The sequence below is a fragment of the Limanda limanda genome, chromosome 3 (assembly GCF_963576545.1).
Source record: "Limanda limanda chromosome 3, fLimLim1.1, whole genome shotgun sequence".
In the NCBI taxonomy this organism is placed as follows: domain Eukaryota; kingdom Metazoa; phylum Chordata; class Actinopteri; order Pleuronectiformes; family Pleuronectidae; genus Limanda; species Limanda limanda.
Genome location: NC_083638.1, coordinates 26717335 through 26739950, shown reverse-complemented (window position 1 = coordinate 26739950; position 22616 = coordinate 26717335). Strand labels below are relative to the sequence as shown.

At 39.6% G+C, this 22616-nt stretch overlaps 1 protein-coding gene across 4 annotated transcripts in view; it reads right to left on the bottom strand.

The window, feature by feature from the left end:
* ntrk3b (neurotrophic tyrosine kinase, receptor, type 3b) overlaps positions 1–22616 on the bottom strand; it is a 164517-nt gene that overhangs the window by 91480 nt on the left and 50421 nt on the right. For all 4 annotated transcript variants that reach the window (XM_061068463.1, XM_061068462.1, XM_061068461.1 and 1 more), the window contains exon 4: positions 1679–1747. In XM_061068463.1, the coding sequence (XP_060924446.1) occupies positions 1679–1747 (69 nt within the window). The remainder of the gene's footprint in view (positions 1–1678; positions 1748–22616) is intronic.

The window sequence follows — 22616 nt, the reverse complement described above, 5'->3', positions numbered from 1 at the left end:
AAATAGGATTGCACATCAGAGCAAATCGAGCTCTGGGAGATGTAGCGGTGATTTGGTAAAGACGGATCTGTGCTAGTTATTTTGGTTTGCTGCATGTCATGTAGTCTGTCAAATAATTGATGAAACCTCAGAGTATCCTCAGTGTCAGTGTCCCTGCAGAAAATGGTAGAAAAAATACCCTAATCTTTTCTTTTCTTAAATACAAGTATTAGATTAAGGCTCCAAGTATAAAGGTAACAAAGTAAATTAGTTACTGTTGTTACTACTGTATTATACTTGTTCATTAATTGAATAATTCGTTTTGTAATTTTTCCTACTACTGTTTTAATCAATTATGTTATAGTTATATAAGTTGATATGTCTTTTGTTATTTTATTTACTCCGAGTATCTAGAAACACACTTATATATTTATATTTTAAATAACTTTTTCAAAATAAAGCATTTTTTAATTGTATATATATATTATAAAAGAGAGATTGATTGGTGAATGTATGACATTAAAAAAAGAAGTGCCAAAGTGAGCATTGCATTCTTCAAACTACAGAAATGTCTCTTCCCTGAGTTTGGCCAACATGAGTGTGTTCACCTAGAAATCCAATACTTCAATAAAAAGCTGAAGACATTTTTAATGTTTCCAGGGGGTGTAAGTATAATTTACATATCTAAGGTTACATCTAATGTTCATATGAAAGATTGAGAAAATACCGTTGCAACAACAAGAAGAGAAGCTGAACTGAACAGCTGGTTAGATGACAAAAGCACAGAACTTGTACAAACGAGTATGAAGAATGAATTTCACAACCCAATAACGGGCTTTCTGAGGGATTCACAGACCCATCTGCCTCTGATGAGGGCCCATAGTGAGAGGACACTTGTGTAGCACTGGTATGGGGTCTAGTGTGAATTGCCTCCTACGCAGGCTGGATAAGAAAGAATGTTCTGTAATATCACAGGGTCTCGCGAGCTCTCACTATGACAGGGTAAGCTAAATGCCCCAAATGCAAAACCACAGTGTTAGTGTAATCAGGGCTTTCCCTCAACTGTGCTACCTGGAGTGTACGGAGGCAGGACCACTCCGAATCAGCATTGTCGCGTGTTCTCAGAGGACCTGCCCTGCTTCTACCTCTGAAAATAGCACAATTAGGAGGCCTGCTTGAAATAGTATTGTATCACCTCAGCTCTATATGCCACGAGGCGCAGGAAGTGCAGCTACTGCTCAAAGCAAGCAAAAGGTTCACATGATGGACAGATCTGACAGCGGTAATGATGTGTAAATTACAAGCGGGGTCGACATCGCAATGTTCTACCCGGTGGTGCAAGAGCAAAGTCATTTCATAAACACAATGATCGCTAAAATATTCATAACAAACAAGAAAATGGGGTCCGACTCCCTCCTCCTACCAGGGCCATTACATTTCCTTTGTGTGTGCTAATTAAGTCAACAAATTACTTCTTAGATCATAATGCCACCATACCGCCTATAGGTTCCCTCTTTTACACATGCTCAGACAAATTCTAGTTTTTGTTCAACAAAAACAGGAATTATATTGGTGTGCAGTGACGACAATTTGTATTGAGGCAGATAGTGCGCAGGCAGCGTTGATAAATGGCTGAAATAAAATACACATACACAAAAATGAGCCAACAAGAGAGATCCGAGAGAGGGAGAAGACTTACAGTTCGGAGAGTTGGAGGTGCTGGAAGAGCTGCCATGACAGAGTGCTGAGAGGATTCTTTGACAAGTTTCTGCAGAGGAAAAACAAAACAAAGAGAAAGTTAAATGTTACATGTGAATTAATTGAAGTCTCGTGCTTGATGTCATTTCTGTTCCATTTTCTGATTGAGGTGAAGTTCATTTATCAGTTTCTTTTTGTCTGAGCCCCACATTGCTGTGTTCTTCTACTCATGCAATAATGTGTTTCAAAACTGTGCAAAAATGTATTAAAACGAAACCGGCAAAATCTCAAAAAATTATATAAAGGCTGGTATTCATAGTTAAAAATAAAGCAAAGTACTATTGACAAGGAAAGGGAAACGGCTCTTGCTGTGTGGCGCTTCGGGACCTGGCCAACTCAATAAAAGAAAGTTGACTGCTTTCAAGTCAAATAATTCAATTGACTTAAGGAACCCCTGCAGCTCACAGAGCCGCTAAATTCAATATTAAATAGCCAGAGACTTACAGGTGATCTGACCCGAATATTTCACCAGTTAAAATATGGACAACAGGCATCTGGCTGTACAGTTATTGAGCAATACGACGTCTATGTGTGGGTATTACTGCAGCAGTTAGTCTAAAAGAACACTATCAAATCCTCTCATCAGTCCAGGCAGCATCAATTCACTGCATTACACCACGAGAGAGAAATGAAAGAGCAGCATTGTATCTGATCTGGTGTTTTCTTTGATGTGAACAGTTGTCTAATGACTCACACATTTTCCATATTACGGTCACTTTGAACTCAACAGCACCGCTCGCAGTGTGTACTGGTCACACTAATTGAAATGACAGAGGATGTACTGTAAATACAGTGCAATAACAAATATGAATGTACACAGTGGGTCAATGTAGATACCAACAGAATGCAGCAATAAAAAAACAGAACAGAAGAAATTGGAATATAGCAAATTAGCCAGTTTAATTCAGATAACTGTTAAATTTTTTACAATTCACCATTTGGGTGTGTAAAATATTATATGTTTTAATGTTGTGGTAAAGGTAAAACCTAATTAACCATATAGACAATAACACAACCGTAATGCAATTTTAAGAAATACAATAAAATATGAAAATAATTGTTAAATATATGGAGTATAAGGACTTGCTAGTAATGTCTAGTGCTGTGACTGGGTGAGTTCATGTTGAAACGCAGATACTCCTGTAACCAGAAGTGTCGCTATGGCAACAAGGACTAAGGATGCTGCAGGACTTTCTCATTTCCTGTGATTTCACATGTGCACACACATTCACATGCACCCACACTCAGTTACGTGCACACACAAACGCACACACACACATGCCCACCCACACTCAGTTAACATCCAAAGAAGCATGTTTGCATGAAGCCGCTCACACACACTTGTTAAATACTGTCAGTTTGAAATCTGTGCTCATGCGAATGCAGCGCTCAGAATACAGGGGATGTGTGTGAGAATATGTAAAGATGCTGCACAATGTTTCACCTCCACAAGAAAAACCGGTGGTCCCTCTGGACCTGTATCACACTCGGATGGAATACATTACAGAGAGGGAGAGAGAAGGGGAGAGAAAGAGAGAATGGGCGAGCAAACAGCAGCTCATTAGGTGATGTAGTGCGAGGCTGCTCAACATTTACATCAAATCACACTCCCCAAAATAGACACATTTAGACCACAGATCTCCAAACAGACACACGTCAAACAACAGACACTAAAAGAGACAATCTTCAGACCAAAGATGCAAATACACGTCCAATTACAGACACACTGCTGACGGCTTGGTCGTTGATCTTATATTTTCTTATAAAAAAAGACTTAAGATGGGATCATTTACAAAATGAAATCTATATAAATATGGAAGATCCATCCATCCAAATCTAAATATATCCTTTGAGGGCAAAAGGTGGCAGCCCACTTTGCCATCTACCATTGGTTTGTGAAATGCCATTTTGAAGAATGCCTGAGTCTGCCCCATCTAAACTGCTGGCTGTCATTCATCCCTGACGAGTAGTGACATCATAGAGACGCGACTGCAAAAATCTGTTCTTTGAGCCCTAATATCTAATTAATTACAACCTTATTTCCAGATAGTTCACCAAAACACTGATAAAACGGAGTAAACTCAGCTAATGACAGTGTAATGACTCATGACCGTAAAACATTAATGACTTATATTTCATTAAAGTAGTTCATGTTTTTTTCAATGTCAGTCTATTGAGCCTGAGATTTGTTTTGGAGCAACCCCCAGCCGTCTTTTTGTGGTATTGCACTTTTAAGCAGAATAGAGAAGAGAAAAGGAGAGGTAGTGAGACTTCCTTCATATCTCTGGCAGGATGTGTTCTATTTTCAAAGGTCATGCTTCGCATCTCCACAAGAAATGTCAGCTGAAATTGGATTGGGGGGGTAAATGAATTAATAAATATATAAACAAATCAACAAGTAAGCCATCAAAGCTGAGGGAATGCCAAAAGACAGGAGGTGAAGAAGGCCAAGTGCTGTGAAGAGGGAGGCCAATGATTATTAAATAAAAAAATTAGCGGTGTAGAAAATTAATCTATTTATAAGCTAGGCAGCTCAGTATCCAGGACTGGAAGGACATCCTGTATAACACCACCCAGCAAGCACACACATTGACATGGGCCACTGTACTTTGACTTAAGTGTGAAACAAACACTGCATCAGCATCCACAGTTTTTCCGTCACTAAGCCACAAATTATTTCTGCTCCTCAGACTCATTTGAATAAGGAATTATAATTATGTTATTCACATGAAATTTTCATCAGGCTGGGGTAAAAGATATGTGTTACAGCGACGGCTGTATCTAGGTGTTAATATTGATGCCAGCGTTGGCTCCCCAGCCAGAGGGCGACGAGGTGAATGCTAAACAGAACCTGGATTTTTGCTCCTCTGCAGAAGAGGTGCGACTCCTCCTCCCTCCTTCTTTAATAATTCTGTTTGGCACAGATGCCACTGGGAGGGCTTGGCTACTCGAGAGGGTTGGCTAATTAGTGCAGCATCACTGGTAGCTATGCTGTCTGAGTGTGTGGGGAGTGTCTGCAGACTGACATCAGGACCACGCAGAGCAGAACCAGACAGCCACCGTGTGAGATGTCGCAACCCATCAGCAGCAGGGACGTCGTGAAATCCAGTCGTCATCTGTCACTGCGTGGAGAAGCTGCTAATACCCACAACCAACTGCTGCTGTTTTCTGTTCACTTTAACAACATTTAATACGGAAAACGATTTCCTGTTTTTCTAAATTGGTCCTGAAAAGCTGACATTTTACAGTAGGGAGATTTTCCTCTTGTACAGCAACCATTTACCCTTCACAAAATACTGCGCTTTAATAGTATGCAGGTAAAAGTAATTGGATGGAGGCCATCAACGTGAAAGCAGAAGTGCAAATTGCGTGTGTCTACAAATGAAAGATCATTGCTTTGGATTACATATGGGTAATTACAGTACAACATAAAAATATTTTAAATCCCAACGTGTTAGATGAAAATACACTTTCATCCTGCATCTATCACTGACTGATGCAACACAACAGTGATTCAGCAGACAGTCTCAGTCTTTTATTCATCCAAACACCAATCACCCAGGAAAATATCCTCTTGGAAACGTTGAGCATGAATGTCAGCATTCAGATGAAATGTTTTGTCAGGTATTATTCTGCAGTTTCTGTAATAACTGTGTTGATAACGCGTGTTGAAACATCAATACCATAACCACTTATCCCCAGTTAAGTAGCCCCCCTCATTTGCAGAGGTTAATCTTACTAAAAAAACATGATTGTCCTAAAGCTGCGGAGTGAAAAATATAAAGTTAAGTTCCCACCTATCATGTCTGAATGAATGTACGACACTCCAACTGTCTGCATGTCTCTGCCTGCACAAAACTTATTTCATGCTTTTCATGCTACCCTGTGTAACTATGAATCTCATGGTCCACCAGTCCATCCGCTCTGTACAGCTGCAGCTGTACGCATCCTGCCTGAATGCACACAGTGATAGAGTACAGAATGTATGTTGACATGCACATTCAGCCACAGCAGCATTGCCGCCGTCACGGGCTGGAAAATGCATATTTCAAATATCATAGGCCTCTTGAGCCCCAGTTGGACAGGATTTACGATAACCTGTGAAAGGATTTTAATCACATCCGCAGTGCATGTGCAGGATTTTCCACCTATCAGTCATCATTAATTGGGCGGCTGTGGGGTAGAGGGGTCGTCCTCCAACCAAAAGTTCGGTGGTTCGATCCCCAGTCTTCCCCATCAGCATGCCGGAGTGTCCTTCGGCAAGATATTGAACACCTAAATGGCCCATCATGGATGTTGAATGTACTAATTGTTAGACGCTTTGGATAAAAGTAATGTAATGTAGTGTAATAATTACAGCAAATATCCTCAATTAGCTATTGGCAGCTCCTGTTGCAACGTACCCATTGATGTACAGATTCAAACCCTAAGTTAACATTAATCGAGGTAGTGCATACAACAGCAGTTAAGTGACTGATAAAGATAAGTATGATAAATAATGATTGACACAGTGTATTTAAGTGCTATGATAAATATTGTTATTGCACTGTTATAAGGTGACTTGATGAATACAAAAACTATGACTGGATACTTTTTACACCAAAGAAAACATCAGGGAGACATAATATGCTTTTAAAATGTCCCCTCTAGTGTACTATATTGGTCATAGGGAGTCCAGCCGATACTGATGCACCATTGCGAGGTCCCATTACATTTGTATAATGCAGGCTAACGGCGTAGTCTCAATAAGCAATCAGGTAAAGTAGGAGCAGTGGCCGGCCTTTCCTACCAGTGCTATGGTGGACCAATCACAAAGGAGTGGGCCAGCTGGCCAATCAGAGTAGACCGGGGTGAGAAGGTTGCCCTTAAAGAGACAGGAGCTCAAACCAAGCGTTTCAGACAGAGGCTGAAAAGAAGAGCTGCCAGAGATAACAGAAACTGCATCTCTCGCACACACCCTTGATAGGTTTAGCTTTTTCTATTGGCATTGTCCTGTTTAATGTGCGTGTCTATTACAGGCCTTATCCTGTAATTTCCCAGTGGTTAAAATGCCACCCAGAATTATGAGGTTTAATTAAAGAGGAGTACAGTAAATCAATTTGTCAATATTTTATAATGTTAATCACATCTTCATAGGGCTTTAATTCACCTTCTTATTCTTTGGTAATATTATCTGAGGTGTTTGACCTTTGACTCTGATCACTCTGGACCTTCTTTACATACGGGTTTAAATTGGCTGGAGATACAGGTATTGGCTTTTTGTCAGTTGTTGACATTTCATGTTGCAGTACTCCTCCAAATCCATACCATTTCATGCATATCACATGAGCAGTCAAATATACCTCACCTAATCTTTTTAAAACAGCTTGTGGGCTCGACTTTCCTAACGTTGCCATTCCTGCATTTTCTAAAAAATTCAGTCCTGCTGCCAAAGACATCTATTTAATGTTTTTCCTTTTTGCTGTAGCGCACAGTTCAAAGATTATCAGCCCAGCACTACAGCTCCTTAAACACACCAACCTCCTGCCAATGTGCGGATTCCTTTTGTATTGCTGATGCTGTGAATAACTAAAATTCTTGTTCAATGAGTCTCTTGAAGTTCATGTATTACATGAGGATCAATTCTCTTGATAGACTCTCTGTTGCTGCTGAAGGTTTTGAGCTTTTTCAACCAAACATCACTGTTTTATAACCACTGCAACCAACAAAAAGAAGATCTCTTTTATGCACAAGCTTTTTACTGAACTCTGGTCCGTTTTGTTTGGAAACTAGACTACTTGGGCAGAAATAGATTGTTGTATAAGAAGTGTAACGGATGTTAGAGAGAAGTTAAAAAAGATCACATGAACCATGATCTCTGGTTTTGATGCTCGTTTTCCACCCTGACCTTCGCAAGCACTCATTTGCTGAGCTATTGCGACGACCCCTGAAGCTAAACAATCAGTTCTGTCTCTCTCTCATTCAAGATGGCAGGGGTTCGGTTTAATGGTGTTTTGGTTGCTTTGTCTTTGTTTCTTTTAGGTTACACACATCCACCCACCTTCCATACACCTGTGCACTTAAAATTGAGACTGAATATTAAAAATTGGTAATTTATAATCATGCCTTATACAATAGTATATAGTTACACAGTTCAGTTACACGACTACCTGTAATGTAAAATAACTGCGAATCATCTGCTCGGATTAGTTCCCCCCTGGGAGCCACAAGTTCACAGTCTTGGCTCAACAATCACTCTCAGTCCTTTTTCAAGCTGTACGCTACCCGCCCAGCACAAGTAAGCAGCTAGTTAATAGTGAAGCATTAAGCAGCAGAAGAGCCAGGCATTGAACCCTCAGCTGGTGGAAACACAACAACTAAAACAGAGAAAACAGTAGAAATGGCCAGAAATTATATGTCCAAGTAAAACCAACATTAAGAACAGACTCTAACTGCTACAAATTAATGCTCATGTGATGCATCAGCGAGACAGAAAATATTTGCTAACATGTTGTGTTTGCAGCTTGTAGAACTGTCTCTACGTTGCAAAACAAATCAAACAAGGAATACATGTTCAACTAGTAAGCCGGGGCCACACTGGATGCGGAACGGCTTGGTTTTCATTTCTTGGGCCACATTAACAGATTATATTTAAAATATAGCCATTATATTTTTAGATTAAATCAAATTTGGCTTGTTTTGTATTAGTATTCAAAATATATCTCTGATTGGTTAATAAAGATTATTTTTGTTTTATAAAATGCACAAAATTGAAACCATTGTTTGCCTTATATTAGAATATCAGCTACTAACTTGTCCTTTTTCCAATTTGTGTGATAAAGTAAAGTCCTTTTATTTCAAATAAAGTCAGATGGTTTTGGCTCAACCGAACCTGAGGACACATCATTAGGAAATGCCACGCAGAAGCTGAAGGCGACTCATTTGTTTACAGAAATTGCCCAAATGTGTCAAAATCAATGTGGTAATTATTTATTAATGGGCATAATTAAAAATAGAATAATTTGCACAGGGCAGTTGAAGCTTTTCATTTCACAGAACCCTGCGTACTGTAGTCTCTGCACTTCAATCAACAGAGTCAGACATATTTGCAGATTACATGCTTCTTTTAAAGGGACAAGTTCATGGAAAAAAGGAGTATACTGTATTAAGAAGGCCTTCAGTTCCTAGCTGTCCTTTTTAGATTTGATTTCCAACCAGTGAAGGTCATAAATATGGGAAGTAGAATTATCAAAAATACTCGTCTGAATATTGATGTTTTAAAAAATCCTGTCAAACAACAATCCAGCACAAAGACAAACTGTAAATCCTTCATGAAAAACACTCAAATACACCATGGGATGTCCTGCGAGGTATGCTTGAGTGAGATAGTGCATGTGTATATATTATATTGGTAAGGGCATTAGACTGAATATGCTTTAAATCTCCTACCTTCTGCAGTCCAATCACTGGAAATACAAAGCCAGGGAGTAAGTCCCTTAAATTGTGTTGGAGGTGCTGTATGGAATTCATCTAATCAAAACAACGTCAAACAGCCACCACTTCATTATAATGAAGAATATTATTCACCCCAAATCTGCATCAAGCATAGGTAAGGTTGGCTCTGGGGAAGAGGGATAAAAATAGTTGATTCTTTTTTCTCAGAAAAATCCTCTGGTTGTGGTATATGTGTGCATGTGTGATGCTAATCTCACGGCAGAATTTTCTCTCATCTGCTTTTAACCAGTCTATTCTTCTTGACATCCAACAGGGTTAGATACCGAGTAACGGAAACCGCTATCAATGATCACTCGAGGAGGTACTTGAATCATATCTGTTTTAATGAGTCCAGCTGTTTGTCAAAAGCAGTTTAGCAGTCGGTACTATGGTTGTACTGGGCACCATCTTCAGTAGATGTGTGAAATATGGCGTGATGTAAACAGGTGCATGGAGATCAGTTCATCTGTAAAGATGCCAATAGGCAGAGCTGGTTATTTTTGGACTGAGGCTTGGATGCTTCTGATTCAAGTGTTTATACCTTGCTAAGCGCACCTAGAGTCCTTTACTGGATTGGAAACCTGCCAAAAAGTTGGGATCATCAAATTGATTCTTTCTGCACCATGGGTATCTTTCTCAACATTTTGGCAAGGCTACCATCCAAAAGCCTCTGAGACATTTTATTAAAATCCAAATATGAACCACTTGAGGCCAATCAATATGAAAAAAATGAAATGTAATGTAATATAATAGTTTTTTGAACATGTTGGACTGAACAGACCGACCGATAATCATAGAGCCACACCATGTAGCATGGCTATACATGTATTTAAAAGTCCTAAAGCACATCTCCTTCATTTAAAAATTATTAACTACCCATTCAGTCAAATTCTAAATTTGCTTCATTATTTGAGAATAGATGACTTTATCTTCAGCCCAATAATTATTCTGTAAACAAAGCCTTGTGGTGACTCATTACATTAATAACAGCCTGTGATATCTTTAACTTTTTTGTATACCAGGGAACATGTGTGAAAGACAAGGAATTATTACTTTTAATAAGGGCTTAATCCTGCCTTTTCACCATGTTTTTATGAAACATGCTATCAGTATAATAACACCAACAAATTAATCTCAGTGTATTGGCATTGTTTGGCAGATTTTTATCTTTTTTAAAGCGTTTTAATGCCATTTCTGCATTAGCTGATTGGAAAAGGTGATAGGAAGAGGATAAGGAGATGACATGAAAAGATCTGTGTGCATGAAAAGTATGACACCTCACACCCCAGGTCACTGAGCCGTTAAGGCAGGGTAGCACTATTAGGGTTGAGCCATTACTAACCTGAACATATTCCAGCAATTTCATTAGAGGTTTCAGTTTATCAGTGTAATTAATGTAAGACAATATTGTGCACAGTCATTCATCTATGCTGCTGATCGCAAGGGAGAGACGGGAGTTGACGTTCCAAGATACAAGAAAACGAAGCCTTTAAGCCATGATTCTGATTATTTTCCCAGATAAGGATGGAGATGTTAATATAGACTGAGTAATGTAATGGAAATTGTCATCAATCTAATGAGACAAGCAGAGACAGAACCGCCACTGGGCTGACAGCATTGCCACAGGCAGACTCAAACCTTTTAGCTTTAATTCTGATTACATTTGTTAATTATGGAGATGAAATATGCACTGAGCCACAGACGCATTGCACTGCAAAAGTAACTTTGTTGCCGGAGACAGGCGGTGTGGGGGAGAGAAGCAGCGGTGTATGATGGGGAACCATGGCTTGTAGTTCCTTTGGAGAAATGTTTGCTGCATGTTCAGCTGAAGGTACACAGTGCCAACCTGTTCTGGCCTGCTGCTTTATGAAATGCCTCTTGCTGAAATCGATAAAATGTTAGAGTTGATTAAAACACCAATAAGGACACCCGGGAGTCTTCAGACGACTGAGAGAAACATTTACTGCCTCTCTTCCAGCCTTGTTTCTCAGAGTACCTTTTTCCAGCAAGCAAGCAGCTCAACAGAGCATGATTATGATAAATAAATTCCATATTTGTGATAGTTTGCTACATCAGTAATGTTAAAATTACTTTCCCATGTGTTCAGGCAGAGGCAATAATGAACCCAAGACTATCATACATAACTTGGTGATGGGTTCAAACAACATTTTCTTCCAGTAATTTCAGCCAAGAGAATAAAGACATAAAGGTACTCAAGGGGAAAGGAATTGAAGATGACTGTGTGTCTTTGGCACCTTTCTGCAAAGCACCACTACATAAATCCTCCGCTGTGAGCCTGACCGGCTGAGTGCTTTTTAGTCATAATCTAGAGGTTTCAGAGAAGTGATTAAGGCATTCATATCAGGTAGAGCTGCATCCAAATCCGCTGCAGTGTGGAGCGGGCAGCCGGACCAGGACGCAACGGTGCCCATTTGTTCACCCGCTGCCCCGAGGACTGGATTAAACATTGCTTTAGCCAATTAAAACATTTCTACTGCAGCCACAGGCTAAGGCCTGGATTCTGCCTTTGCTGCAGGAAATGTTTTCTCCCACCAATAACCGAGACAACAGCGATTTGAGCTTTAAGAAGATGAACACAACCCTTAGAGGTGCAATCAAAGCCCTTATCATCTTGATACGGCAGGGGAATGCTGTGCCTCTGTCAGAAGCTGCAGGGTGAACCTTTGTAGAAATCCCAGTTTTTACTGCAGAATCGCTGGAGTCATGACACACTTCTCCAAGTGTGGAGGAGTGGTTCAGAAAACCTTCACCTTCAGCAGTTTCCAGAATCGTCCGGAAGTCAATCTAGTGTGTGTAGATCAATAAAAAGAAAATCTGCAGTTTGTAAACATACAATAACAATAAACGTAAAATTAGGGCAGAAAATCGATCTACATTGGACAACAGTATATAAGAAGTGCAGAGACATGTCAGTAGCATTTACCTTTAGTGTAGCTCATCTTCAACAATGCATCATATTTTATATATGTATGTATTTAATATTAGCTAAGTAAGATAAGATAATCGTATTTAAGTCGCACAATGAGGACATTTGTATTTGTCAAATAGACTTGACGTAAAAGCAGGAAAAGTAATAAATGAGTAAATATAACAGGAAATTGAAAAAAGTATATAAAATGTATACTGTGTATCATATTTATATATATGATTTATCAAATCTTACAATTAAATCTAACCTATAAGCATGTATCTACAGGTGTAGCAGAGTTTAAGTAGTAATGGAAGAAAATGGAAATGCTCCCGTAAAGATACAAAATGTAACACTGCTGTATACCATTCCGGAGTTGTGTCTTTCTTCTATAGCAGTGAGCATATTCCACATCAGCCAGACACACATATTCAGCAGTAGATTACAAATTATCCACGCTTCTGGAGTCTGCCATGTTGAAAAATGTGCCACCTTTTGTAAATTAGACATCAAAGCCTGCGAGCAAAGCCGTTCATTCTGTGATTTGTTTACATCATCAATACACTAACGGCAACTTTGTCTTTCGTTATTTCAACTCACTATAGGAAGACGAATGCACGCATTAACCACAGAGGCCTGCATTCACTTGCCTCTATCAGGAATGAAACACCGGTGCCACAAAAGTGCAGCCCATTGTAAATATAACATACTGCCAGCACTTTTGTAGTAATGGAGACGCTCTCATTAATTTCAAAGTAAAGCTGCTTTCTGTGGCTATAGCTCAGAATCTCTGTGCCGATGTCAAGATGCTGTGTACGTTTTGGTTACTGTGGAAACCGGGAGAGCAATGGCAGAAAGTACTGATGCGTCGTTTTAGATGACAAAACAGTGATTTATGCCTGAGAGAACAGATGCAACATAAATTAGATGATAGTCACCACATAAGGGTCTAGGTCAATAAACACTGCACACTTTCTAAAAAGGTAGATGTTTTTTTTGTAGGCTCACATAGTTCTCTCTCTCACAGTGATGCCAGAACGCTTATATATGTCTTGTCAAAGCCCCTGCTCATTCCACAGATCCTATATGGTCCAAACAGCTTGTTAAATGGATATACAGCTCTGAAAACAGTGACCCAGGGTGTCAAGTGGGTACGCTTTAGCACCTTCAAGTATTTTAACAATCTGATGCATGAAATGAGAACAGTCTCCACTCCTTCATGTTTCATAAAAAAAAAAGAAAAAAAAAAGGGAACTGAATCTGAAGTGCGGATTTCTCCTTGACAACTCAAAAACACTGGCGCCAAGGACAATCAACTTTCCAGCGGCCCACTTAGTAACTCACCAACAATGCAAATTTATGGAAATTCAAGTAAGGGTGCAGGGACTGAAGATTTACTGTCTAAGCATCTTCATATAATGTGTTGTTATCTTAAAGTGATGGCCTGCCACCTACACCTTGACAGCTGCTGCATATGCATAACATGAAGCTCTGTTTCAGAGGCTCGGCACTGGGGTGAGAGTTCATTCATCCATGACTACATCCAGGCTACCAACAAAACTGAGCTATGCTGAACTCAGCAGCAATTTAATCAAAGACTGTATCCCCCTAAAAACAACGTCATAATGAAGTATGTCATTGTTTGCTGCTTAGCTAAACGTATCTAGCTTCGTATAGCACAGAAGCTACCATCTTTTAGATACTATTTTCAAATTCCTTTAATGCTGGGATTTAACTTACATACTCTTTTCATTTGACTTTCAACCTGGCCAGTACATTTAGTTACAAGTTAGGTTCAATATGAATACTATATTATACTCGTTACTGAAAATGACCCTGTCAATATTTTACTTTAATATGGGATAAATGGGTAGACACACACACACACACACACACACACACACACACACACACACACACACACACACACAGATAGTCCAACACGACACACACAGACAGACAGACAGACACAAAAACACACAAGAACAGACAGGCCGACAGAGATTTCTGGATGGGAAGACATTTTCTTCACAGACACTGTGTTGTCCATTTGCATGCCCTGAATATTTTCATACCCACAGTATCTGCATTCTGTTTAAATGGCACTTTACAAAGACGGCTAGGCTGTAAGTAGTGACAGACCAATGTAACAGAGAATATCTGGCTGAAAATGAGAAACAGTAAATTATTTCAAGTGAGGCAGCACTTCTGAAATTCTATTTAAAAGAAATAATCATAATATTCCAACAGGAGGCATATTCTTAAATTCACCAAGGAGCAGCATCAATATGAGTAATATTCCAGAGGCAGTCAATTGGAAGTAATTACTTGACAAACTCCCATAATAATGCAGGGAATTACTCATAAAAGCATAATAAGAGCAGATTAAAGTGGAAGGAACAATTTTGCACTCTAGTCAAGGCGTTGCCTGCCTTAAACGACATTTTTTTTTAAAGGCCCTATATTTTATACTTTGCCTATGTTTTATTATGAAGAGTTAATATCCATCCAAAGATATATTTGTTGTTTCAAGTGCCAAACACAGTGTCAGTGTGTGTTAAGGCCAGTCAGTGGAGTGTGCATGTTCGCACAATCTGAGACCAGAGGGGACATCAGCAAGACGCATGATAGGGCAGCTGCGACAACAAGAGTGAAATACCGCGGGATCAACTGGGACTGCAGGTGAGAGACTGGTGGCAGTGGTGTGACAGCAGTGCATATGAATAAATTATTGTAGCAAAATACCATAGAGACATGTGGTGGCTGTTTCATCGCGACTTCACTAAGTTCAGGAAGCTTTGATGGCTTGTTTTCAATAGAGACTGTGAGCATTTGTCAATGGAGATGCCCCAATTCATTTTTTACCGACACCGATACCTGCACTTTATGTATTGGCCAATTACTTCCGTTGTTTTGCTGTTTATGAAGTGCAGCCAGTTTATAAAAATACTAGAGTTCCTGCACTGCGGTTGTATGGCTTTGCCAACCAGTGCAGTTTGCATGGACAATACATATCTCTACATGCTTTTTCAATCATATCATCTTTGGTCCAGGGACCAAAATTGAAGACATTCCCTCAAGCTGAACTTAAGATGTCCAGTTCAACAATAACATAAATACACTTCATGTGGCCACTGTGACCTTGACAATGGGTTAGCAAAATTAAATCTCACTTCAAGTGAATGTTTGTGACAAATGGGAAATAATTCCCTCAAGGCATTCTTGAGATATTGTGTTCACCAGAATGGAACGGATGGACGGACCACTTTGAAGACATAATGCTGTCACTGGCACAGAGGCATACAAAGACATATTAAGTGACACTATAAGACACAGCAACAGCTACTTTAAAACATGATAAATCTATGAATGAATAAAAATTCCTTTAAAAACTGATTATGTGCAGGCACAGATTAGCTAAATTTTATATATTTTAACTTCCTCTGGCAGTGCTTAGCTGCAAGAAATCTCTTCTTATACCCCACTCGTACAGCAGTGCAGCAGAACTGTTATTTTGGAGCAGTGAAGTTTTTTCCAGGAAAATTAATAATCTCGTTGAAACTAATCGAGAACTGTATTGGATTAATACAAAGATCTTTAAACTGGCCGAAACATCTCTATGAATTAGCCCTTTCACAGTAAAAACTATACGACACAGAAACATAACTTTCTATACAAACTTAAAATAAAAGGTGTTTAAAGGAGTTGTAATAATTATTGGGAAGATGGCAAATAATCTCAAGTGCCTCCCCTTTTTTATAAATGGTCTGTAAATACCAATTGAGTTTTGGTGTTTGTCATCTCAGACCAAATTGTCATGTCTCACATCTGCAGCCTCTCTGCAGTGGGTACAGAGCACAGAGGCTGTGAGCTGACTGACAATGATACATTCAGGTAGATCGACCTCGTGTTTCAGAAACATAACCCTAGGAGGTGACATCCAAATCATTCCCGTTCTCGCTGGCAGAAATGAGCATGGCAACATTCAGAACATGAAAAACAGCTCTGCCGCCCAGCCGGAGCGATTCCTCCCGGCTCGGCTGCAGCTGGTTCCACTCAGTGGGCTGCAGGTTGGGCCGCCTCCCTCCATTAGCCTGGAGGATCCATTTATCCTTTCATCCCACTGCACTCCTGCAACAATAACACCATCACCTTGCCATGCATCACACATCGGGGCGGCTTTGGCCAAGTGGCGTCTCCTCAATGTCCCAGGTAATGAATAATGGTTAAAAGAAGAAGGGAAGTAGAGCTAATCACATCGACTCAGGTGCGTGAGGTTGAAACTCCCCCTGAGCATGACGGGAGCAAAGACGACTGAAAGACGGATGGATGGGAGATAAAAAGAGGAGACAATCATCCCATCACCTATGAGTACATTCAGCATTTATGGCTATTTTCAACGTTTATTCCGCACTTGAAACTGTCAGCCTTTCACCATGACTGGAGCAAAAGTAAAGCAGATTATTACAAAAAAGTTTTGATTAATTAAATGATTTTTGTTGAATCAATTATTTAATTTTCATCAATCTTTTGATCCGTTTTTGTAATGACTGGAAGTTGATTAAAACTGGTAAGTACCATCTCATTAATGTATTACACAAGCAACAAGTTCAATGTGATGCCATCTTCTGCAATCAGCTTAAGACTGACAGTGGCTTTTGAGCAATCTACAATATTAAGAGGACAAATAACTTTAATTGCAAACTGAATTGGGGGAAAAAAGAACTACATATACACAGCAAAGGAAAAAGGTAATTAGGAAGCAAGTGGTATTCGACTCCACTTTCTCTACCAAAAATGAGTTCAGTCAGACAACTAACGTTCAACTGATTATTGCAGCAGTAGAACAGGTAAAGCGTTTGGCGTCTAGGCTCCAACTTAATCACTCCTCCATATGATGACAGAGGAATGATGGGAGTGATAAGCAAATACGTGTAACCCCCCCTCGGAACCTACAGGTGGATGCTGGGGTGGTGGAGGGGCTGAAGCAACTGGTACCAATACTGCAGCAGCAGTGCGAGCAGAGGGGATGATGGGAAAGTTATCACTGCTTTAATGGACCGCCTGATAAGGTGGGTGTGTATTATAGATGGTTGTGGAGAGTGAGGTGTGTCACATGATGTATGTCACATGATTGGAGATGCGCAGCTCGAGTTGGCTGCCTCAAATAGCCTGCAAGTGTCGCTCCATTAATGGTCTCTTGATAAGTGTTTTTAAAGCTTTGGAATGGTGAGTCTTACTCACATATGTATGAATAAATACCAGAGGAAGTATATGACATCCAGTTGTCTTTTCCATTGTTCTCATCACATCATGTAACTTGTAGTTACCAACCTCTGGAGGCAAATCGATATATTTGAGCAATGTCAATGAATTTGGGGTGAAAGATCATTAGAGCGTAAGCGACTCATCTTAATGTTATTCATCATATTATAAATTTCTCTTTGATTTAATTGAAATCTTTCTCTGAATTATATTTGTCTGATCCCGTGGCTCACAATAGTCCACATGGTCACACATCAGTTAAACAACAGTGTCAAACATCTATTCTCACTCTCAGGGCTTAAATGAACTGCAGCCAGCTGCACTCCTTTAAGAGTATATGAGCCAGATGTTAAACATTAATATAGCAACCAATATAGTGGAGTAGAAGTGTTCTGAGCAGAGAATCAAGACCCACCCGTTGGTCTGTGTCATGATCTGAGCTACTCAGGTCCATGTTAGTGCATGTGAGTGTCTCCCTGTGAAACCTTTGGCCCTCACCACTTTCATGAAACAAGATGGCAGAGTAAAGTACAGTGTCAATCTCTGAGCCCATCTACTATTGTCTAAAGATGAATTAGCCTCTCGGGGCATTGGCCAAGATTTTGGTGCATCTGGTGAAGACATATCCAGGCCAAGACTCCAAATTCTGTTCGCCTTACACTATTTACACTCTTAAATCACATAAGCCAAACGTTTCTTGCCATAAGTCACAAACAGTAATAGTTTTTGCAGCTGTTTTAAATCCAGATGATATTTGTTTAATCTCTGTTAACAAATATCTGCAGAAAAATGCAGGTAAACTAACAGGCCCAAAGGTGTTACATTTTTGCATATTCACTTGCAGAATCAACAGAATTTCCTTCACTATATAAAATTATGTAAACATGGCACCAAGGTGACCCCGCTAATATCTGCTTTGACATTTCGGAGAACACAAACACTGTAAACATGTCACCTGTCGTCTATGATGCTGTTCAACCATTACCTTGTGACTACACCCTGTTTTTTACACACATTGTGGGCTACGTACAGCAAGCACAATGCTATGCTAACAATGCTTGCCATGCTAACTAGCTGCTTGCCACCACAGAAGCCTGCTTAGAGTGAACCGCTGGTTGTGTTTAAAGGCTGCTGTCATTTAGCTTTGTGTGTGGCTGTAAGGAGGCCAGCATACAACATGGTAAATATTTTTCATGATTAGATTAGATTCAACTTTATTGTCATTGCACAGTACAAGAACTTATACAATGAAATGCAGTTTAGCATCTAACCAGAAGTGCAAAAAAGGCAGTAAAAGTGCAGAGTATTGTGCATATTAAAGTGAATATGTAAATAAATAAGATCTGTACAGTAAAAAATATATATTGAATATTACAGTATTAAGAGGAATTGTATGATATAAGAACGATGAATACACTATGAGCAGGATAAATATAATATAATAATAACATTATCCATTCGGAACAATATTAAACAGCACACAGAGAATAAGCACCACAGTGGTGTTTTTCTACAGCCACTACATGATGCTATAAAATTAGTATATTATGTCATACTGAGGTATATCTTCTACACCTATTGTCACAAGAATATTTGTAAATCAGATTGTGTAACTAGCTCTCCACACTATCATAGTCAATAGAAGTGTTAACAAAACTTTATACCCAAAGAACCGGAAACAGGAACAGAGTTACAGAAAATCTCCAGCTTACAGAATCAACTGCAGGAGAACCCGTGTTACAGAGTGCAGGCGGTCTGCCAATCCTTTGAGCCGATCCAGAGGTAACTTGTAATCCCCGACGAGGGGGCTTTCTAGCGAAGGGGGCAGCAGGTTGCTACAACTACAGCTGCCTCACAGCTGAGAAGGTGTTCAGGTGGTTATGCAGTATACACCAGCCTAGGCCTGCCTGGATGATTGCCACTACCCCACAGCAGCTCTCAGCATTTCCCAGCATCCCCTCTGCCGTAGCTGTCATAGACAGCCACCTGGGGCTGCCATCTTGACTTGTTTTGACGAGGCTGGCTGAGCGGAAGAAGAAGAAGGGGCAGATGGTACTGTTAAACTGGCAGGGGTGATGAGGCTGGCATCCCTGCGAGTCTCAGACAGCAGGAAGCCACCTTGACCCAGTCGGGGCTGCCAGATCTTAATTCCCATGAACCACTGGACAACCCACTGGTGGGCTATGCAGATCCAAACCCAGCAAAGACAGCTCAGAAAACCCCTCTGCAACACCATTGGGGTTCATTTTGTGGCTCTTGGCCTGGTTCAGTTTCTGTGCCTCTATGCAAAAAAACTGATGACTATAAATTTACTAATATGATTTTTGACAGAGAACACTGAGAGGAAGAAACTTCATAGCAATACACTCAACAGTTTTTGACATATTCTTAATTTAAACCAAAGCAGTGCACCAAACAACAGATGGCCATTGCATTCACGGAGCCTTGCACTAACACGGCTAAAATTCCAAGATAAATTCTGTTCAGCCATGATTTAGGGGAATGCCACTATTCATTTTCCTAACTTTAACTTACTGTTATTTACCTCAAGTAATGGCAGCTAAAGATGTTTTAAAAAAACAGAACAAGATAACGCTGATGGTCCAAGTAAACATTTTAAAAGGCAGATTTGGAGAATAGGATCATTGTGATATAATATTATAATATCCGATGCCTGTCAACCCTCCAGATGTGTCCTTTTAGCGACCTAGTGCTTCATTTTTTTTTACCACGCTGTGCTGTTGTTTTTCATTCTGTAATTTTCTTTGGTGTGGGATATAAGTCCTGATAGAGCTGTCATGGTGCAAAGAGAAAATGGTGAAAAACAAAACAAAAACAGAATAATGTGTTGAGCATCTATAGGGTTAGCGGAAAGAACGCGACAGCGAGTGGCTGCAAGATGTGCAGGGAGAAGTGTGAAGCCGGTGTTCGTTATTACTCAGGAACACCATTTAAACCAGAGGCCAGGGCAATTCTGAGTTAGCCAGGAAGCCAACTGTGAAGCCAAGAAAGGATATGCCAATGTTTTACTCTCCACTGACATGACTTAATTAAAGTGCCATAGCCTTTCTTTAACTTCTTCAGCTTTAATTGGATCATTAGCAGAACAGATTTAATTACAGCCAGAGTCGAATGGTTTGCATTAAATCTGCACCTGCGCAACTTGGTACAATACCAAAAGCTAAACAAAGAAAAAGTAATTTGTAAGAGGGAGGTGTTTCGATGGACTGATCCTTACAAGTGCACGCCTCACAGCAAGAGGGTTCTTGGTTTGATATCCCGATTTGGATGTTCATCCCAGGTTTTCTCTGGGTACTATGGCTCCAGAAATTGACCATAGCTGTGAATGTGATCGTTTAATGCCTCTCCTCTCCCCCTCCACCAGGATTAGTGATATTTGTAAATACATTCTCATATGCATATTACCAAAAACTCCAGGTGGTCCAAGGAAAATCCAGTTAGCCGACAATCGAACTTAAACCAGAAAATATAATCCGGTTTAAATATTGGCACAACACAAAAGTATTTAGATACAACCAAGGCATGACAAAAATACTAGTGTATAATAAATTCTCTCTTTTTGAACTCCTGTGCCTCTCACATGAGTTTCTGTTTTGCACAACTGAAACTTTAACATCTAATCTTCACATTGATCTGTTCCAATAGAATGATGCTGTGAATCTGCCCTCACTGAGAATAGGTATACTGCCAAAATGTTTTGAATCACCAGGTGACTTGAAATTCGCACCTGGAGTGTGTCCTTGTGTTGGTGCGTGCATGTTGTTGCTTTCCTATATCACTACATTCAATGACACACCTACTTCCTACACCTCCAACATTGTCTGAAATCTACTCTGCATCACACCCAAACTTATGAATGGTTTCATAAAATAAATCTTGTATCACTTATCCCCCTTGGGGACTAGCTAAAATAGTGTCTGCTGTATCACTGACCGAGTTGTCTGAAGCACACATTTCTGATTCTGTTTGAAATATAAACTGAGTAAATAATTGATTTGTGTTAGTCGCACTTTTGTTATTCATTAAATAAGAAAGAACAAGTACTCACTGGGGATGAAAGGAATTGTATTGAATCAGCTTTAAATCACACTGTATCAAATGCCTCAGATTTCTCTGTGGTTTTGAATTGAACTATGGACGGCGAGAAAAAATAGATTTTTAAATAAAAGAAAGCACAAGTAGAGCAAATGAAATTGAAAAGCTCTGATGTGGACAGTGACAATGAAAGCGTGTGAATGTGTGCGCTGCACGCTACACTCATGATGACATTTATAAGACAGAGCTCGGCTGATTATCAGAGGGTTCAGTGTGTCTTAAGCTGTGATTGCTGACATCACTTCACAGTCTTTCAGACATTCGGATAGAGGCAGGGAGTTAGCACCTCTGAAAATGATTATTCCCTCGAGCCGTCTCATCTCTGTTGCTGGGCTACAAAGCTCAAATACAGTTTTTTGTGAAATATAACAGTAAAATGTAACAGTCATTTTGAAGACCTATAGCCATTGAAACTCGAAAACATTTGTGAAGTTCCACAATTAGAGTTGAGCTTTTTCAAAGAAATGTCAACTACACTCTTCTATTAATTATAGTAAAAGCTGTTGGTGGGTCACAATACATCAATACAGCTCTGTGTTGTAGCACCTTAAGCTAACGTTAACATTAGCTTCACAAACTGACATGACAAGCTCCACCATAACTCCGGTGCCGGTGCTTTGGAGCTTTGGAGCTTTTACAGGAGATAAGCATTAATGGTCTGTGCAAAACTCCAATGGGACATCTATTGGATTCTGTTCACTCAGTATACCAGTTTTTTTGCACTTTAAAAAATTGCCATTTTTAAAAATCGGTATCTATATAAAGCATATAAAAATATCTTCTTTAAAGAAAATGTTTTGGCCAGGTGTAAAGATTTATTAGCATATTCTAGCAGAATATATGTAGCTTAAAAAATAAATGGATTGATTCCATTTTTAAACAAGAACAAGCTGAAATACTAGTTGATCCTAAAAGAAGATTGCTGTTTAATAACATGGGAAAGCAAAGTCTCCGTTAAAAATCTTGGCAATCTCTTGAATTCAGACACGATAGGAACAAAATGTTTCTGTCTCTTGAACAAAGTACAACCATTTACAAAAAGATACTTAAGAAATGATTCATGCCTCATTTTAGCTGAATCAATTCCTGTGATGCA